Genomic DNA, 4573 nt, shown 5'->3' on the forward strand with positions numbered 1-4573 from the left:
CTCAGTCGTGTCCAACTCTTTGAGACCCCATGGACTGCCGCATGCCAGACTTCCCTGTCCATCACCAACTCCCGGAGCCTACTCAAACTCATGTCCATCGCTTTGGTGAGGGCTTGGGCTCCTCCAGACTCCCTCAGTCAACTCCACCGCATTATCACCCGGCTCCTCCGTAAAGTGCAGCAGGAAGGCGAGTCAAAGCCCCACCCCCACCCTCTCCAAGCCTCCAGGAATAGAAATTGCCCTCGGAGATTCAGGGTCGGACCCACCTGGGCCACTTTGTGACCATTAGCCATTGTCTTTACCTCTCTTCCCTGATAGCGCAGTTAAAGAATCCCCCTGCAATGCAGGAGACCCCGGTTCGATTCCTGGGTCAGGAAGATCCGCTGGAGAAGGAATAGGCTACCCACTCCAGTATACTTGGGCTTCCCTTGTGGCTCAGCTGGTTAAGAATCGCCCACAATGCGGGAGACCTAGGTTCGATCCCCGGGTTGGGAAGATCCCCTGAAGAAGGGAAATGCTCCCCACTAGTATTCTGGCCTGGAGAATTCCATGGAATGTATAGTCCATGGGGTCGCAAAGAGTCGGACACAACTGAGCGACTTTAACTTCACCTCTCTGAACTTGCTACTCTCGTCTATATGAAGGAGACACTGACACAAGAGAGGCGCACAGATGAGGGACTAAAGACTTTATTTGCCATCCAAGACCCCTGCCCCGGGTCTCCGCCAGCCCTCCTGGGAAGGCTCAGAAGATCTTCACCAACTCCAGCTGCAGGTCCCCGCCCACCTCCAACGCGCGCACGCGCCCTGGCGGGATCCGGTACCGGAAGTGGTGGTATTCAGAGTCTGCGATGACCGCCTGCAGGGACGAGGAGACACTGCTTAAGGTTCCCCAGGCACCTGCCGGGTTATTCCCGGCTCGTGCCCACGCGGCGTGACCTGGGCACGCACGCAAGCCCCCAGTGAAAAAGAGGTCTAGTATTCAATGAAGCCCCTTGTCATGAGGATTAAATGAGTTCATTGTTGACACCTGAGTGCTTTTTAAGCTTTGGCAGTGATGCAGTTGCCAGGATTCCTGGATGCATCGCCTTCCTAGGACTCACAGAAAGTGAAGAACAGCCTGGGTAGTGGAGGGTCTTCAGTGACCACCCGCGGCTGGGACTTATTCGGGGTCCTGTCTTCCAAGTCGTCCATTTCCCTGTCCCAGAACTGCTACCTCAGACGCCAGTGGACAGGGAACAGGATAGAGGATGTCCACATCTTCTGGCTGGACTCCCACCCTTTGAGCACTTGGCTCTCACTATCTCGTCCTTGCTACCGACACATGCCTGCCCTCTGACAGTAGTGCGCTTGCGCCAGAGGAGGTGAGGAACTGGGGAGGCCCTGCCCACCTTGGCCACGCCTTTGATCCCAACCTCTGCCAAGGGCCTTCCTGGCCTTGGCAGGGAAGAGATGTGGGTGTTGGAGCCCGCCCTGTGGAAGAGACACACCTTGAAGCCTTCTTCGGTGGCAATGAGGAGCACGTCGAAGGGCTGCCCTCGCTGGAAGGGAATGCCTGAGCCCCGCTCCTCTGCGCCCCAGGTGCCGCGCTCCAGGGTGTTGAAGACCACCGTGGACTCGTCCAGGCGGGGGTTGAAATGCAGGGCGGCATCACTGCCTGGTTCCTCACTGCACAGCAGGTTCACGTAGAACCTGGCAGGTGGTGGAGAAGAACATTGGATAGAGGAGTTACCCTTTGCCAGAGCACATCCATATTTACAGGAACGTGAGAGCCACACACCAGGGAAAGAGGGGAGATGGACTGGAGACCATGGAGCCCAGATCCCACGGCACCCAAAAATCAGTGGGAGACCTGGACACTCACCTAGACCAGGGCCTGGGTCCCCCTCATTTCCAGAGTCTGGGAGATGCCAAGGACTCATGGTCCTGAAGACCAGGGTGCTCCCAGTTCCCAGAGGGCTGGGACAATACCAGGGACCCTCAAATTCCCAGGCACTGTAGATTCTCAGAAATCCTGAAGATCCCCACCCAGGAAGCCCTAGGATTGATTGCCTAGGCCTCCTACATGCTGCCCAGGGCACCTCTGATTCATAGGTTATATTTCCAGAGTGGCTGTGCACTTGGACTTGTCATGAGATTGCCCTGGAACCCCGAGATTCTTTGATGTAGGGTCCCCACCTGCACAGTCATGGGACAGATAAGTGAAGACATCAGATTCCAGAAGGGCAGAAATAGCCTGGGGATTCCAAGATCCTGGTGGGCAAATTTGTCTTGGGGCTTTGTTCTCTGGGCTGTAAAAGTGGGGTTCACTGAGCCTGGAAACCTCCCACCCGTTACCGCTGAGGCTCGGGGGTCTCACCTGCCAGCCTTGTCGGGGACTAAACCACGAATTCTCAACACAGTGCCCACTCGGATGCCCTCGGGCAGCGAGGTCTTGTGGGGGACGTTCTGCAGCAGCCAGAGTGGATCAGGGAGGCAGAGGAGAGAGACAAGTGGGTCAGCTGTGTGGAGAACATGACCAGGACGCAGAGCAGCAGAATCAGAGAGAAGAAAGGGCACAGAGACACGGGAAAGAGAGCCGGGGGTGCATAGGAACACAGAGACTCAGCAGGAAGATACTCAGAGGGACAGAAAGATAGACAGTAAGGGGAATCAATGGGGGGAGGGGGGAGAGCGTGGGGATGGATTGGGTGAACCCAGAAACGGCAGCCCAGAACATTCTGGCACAACGGAGCACCCGCTTTCTCCGTGAAACAGGAGCCCTGAGCCAAGCTCCAGCCCCTCCCCTCTGCCAGTGCAGCCTTGGGTCCAAACCCCTCAAGCCCCCACACTGCAAGCACTCACAAAGCTCCCGGCCATGGCTGGAACAGCGGGATGGCAGTGGCAGTGGGGGCATGGCTGCTGGGACCTTAAATCAAAGCAGGGTGTGCCTGGCCCTGGTGACTCACCCTTTCCACACCCACCACCCACACCTGGCACAGACCCTGGGGCCATGCTGGCCCAGCACTCTCTTTCTAGGGCCTCTGATGCCCCTGTCATCCTGAGGATTCCCAGGTGTACGGTCCCTCCCCTTTGAGCTAATAGTGATAGAGACAGTTAACAATAATAACCATACCAGCACAGCACACAGCATGGAAGGCTTGTTGAGACACCATCCCTCCAGCCCTACCTTCCTGCTGCCTGGTGGAGAGAGAAGACTCGCACATCCATTCCATCATGGAAAATTTGAGTCCTGAGAGGCGAAGCTGTGAGCTCAAACTCTGCACCCTCTCTCCCAGGTTAGGACCTGCTGCCTAGGGCTAAGGATGGGTCTCCCCTGAAATTCCAGTTGATGCTCCTGTAATATAATAATAACCATGGCAACAGGATAATGATAGGAAAGGCAGCTAAGAGGACAGGATATTCTGCCCAGTGGTCAAAGCTGTATCCTTGGTGCCTAGTGCAGTGCCTGGCACACAGTAAGTGCTCAGTGAATGTGGATGAAAGAAAGAAGGAAAGATAATGAGAAGTGCCACTGACAAAGCCTCGGGCTTGCCTAGCATGTGGGAGAGACCACTGATCTCTGACAGGCCACTGAGCATAGGGCCCCTGATCACCCTTATCTGACAGATAAGGAAACTGAGGCTCAGAAAGGAGAAGCAGGTTGCCCAAGAAACACAACTAAGCAGAACCATGCAGACTGTGTGTCTGGCTTTCTTCATCTCTGGAAGTTCCTCTCTGGTTTTTTCTCCAGGATGCCCTAGTCTCTGGCTGTCCTGTTTCTCTGTCCTGCCCTGTCTCTCTCACATGTTCCTGTCTATTTCTCTCCTTAGAGTCTCTCTCGTTCCACCTCCCAGAATCGCCTCCTCTGTCCCACCTGGTGTTCAAGATAAGGGAAGGGAGTTGGAGAGGGGGAAGGGTGGCCCCTCTGCCCAGGCCAAGTCCCCACAGCCCAAGGCTCCTGAAGGGGCATGCAGGTTTGAAGGGTGGTGTGAGAGGGAGAATGTTGACAGAGGGTTCTGGAAGGCAGGGAACAGGGCATTGGGGAGCTGAGCAGAAACTCCTCCTAGAAGCCCGGGCAGCCTACCACTCCATTTCCATCTCCCCACCCCACCCACCCCTGTTGGTGCCCCACCCAGCAGAGGGAGAAAAGGCCTGGGGCTGAGTCAGGAATGGAGACTTTGGGTGGAGACAAGTAGAGTCAGAACCTGATCCACCGCCCTCAGCCTCCCAGCCTTCAGCCCCTTCACTGCACAGTTGGTGCAGCTGGTGGGGGCAAGCGTCTCAGAGAGCAAGGGTGGGAAACTGCATTTGGGTGGGGGCTACAGTCACCTCCATTTGGCAGAAGAGAAAGTGGGCTTAGAGAGGGCCAGCCCCTCCCCAAGGCCTCATGGGGAGGACGGGGCCAGGGGCTGGAGCTGATCTGTGTGCCAAGGACACCTACCTCATGGAGATTTTAAATAGAGAGGACAAGGACTTCCGTATTTGGTCCAATGGCTAAGACTCTGCACTTCCAATGCAGAGGGCCTGCGTTCGCCCCTTGGTCAGTGGACTAAGATCCCAGACGTGGCAGCTCAGCTGGGACACTGAAGTTA

The 4573-nt window shown here is 56.2% G+C and overlaps 1 protein-coding gene across 1 annotated transcript; it reads right to left on the bottom strand.

Moving 5' to 3' along the window:
• Positions 1 to 673: 673 nt before the first annotated feature.
• Positions 674 to 2955, bottom strand: LGALS7 (galectin 7). The gene is made up of 4 exons (XM_025269078.2): positions 2844 to 2955; positions 2359 to 2447; positions 1490 to 1691; positions 674 to 858 (listed from the first exon to the last, which is right to left on the bottom strand). The coding sequence occupies exons 1-4, from the start codon at positions 2856 to 2858 to the stop codon at positions 745 to 747; spliced, it is 420 nt and encodes a 139-aa protein (XP_025124863.1). The 5' UTR covers positions 2859 to 2955; the 3' UTR covers positions 674 to 744.
• Positions 2956 to 4573: the final 1618 nt, after the last annotated feature.

This window comes from Bubalus bubalis, chromosome 18 (assembly GCF_019923935.1).
Source record: "Bubalus bubalis isolate 160015118507 breed Murrah chromosome 18, NDDB_SH_1, whole genome shotgun sequence".
In the NCBI taxonomy this organism is placed as follows: Eukaryota; Metazoa; Chordata; class Mammalia; order Artiodactyla; family Bovidae; genus Bubalus; species Bubalus bubalis.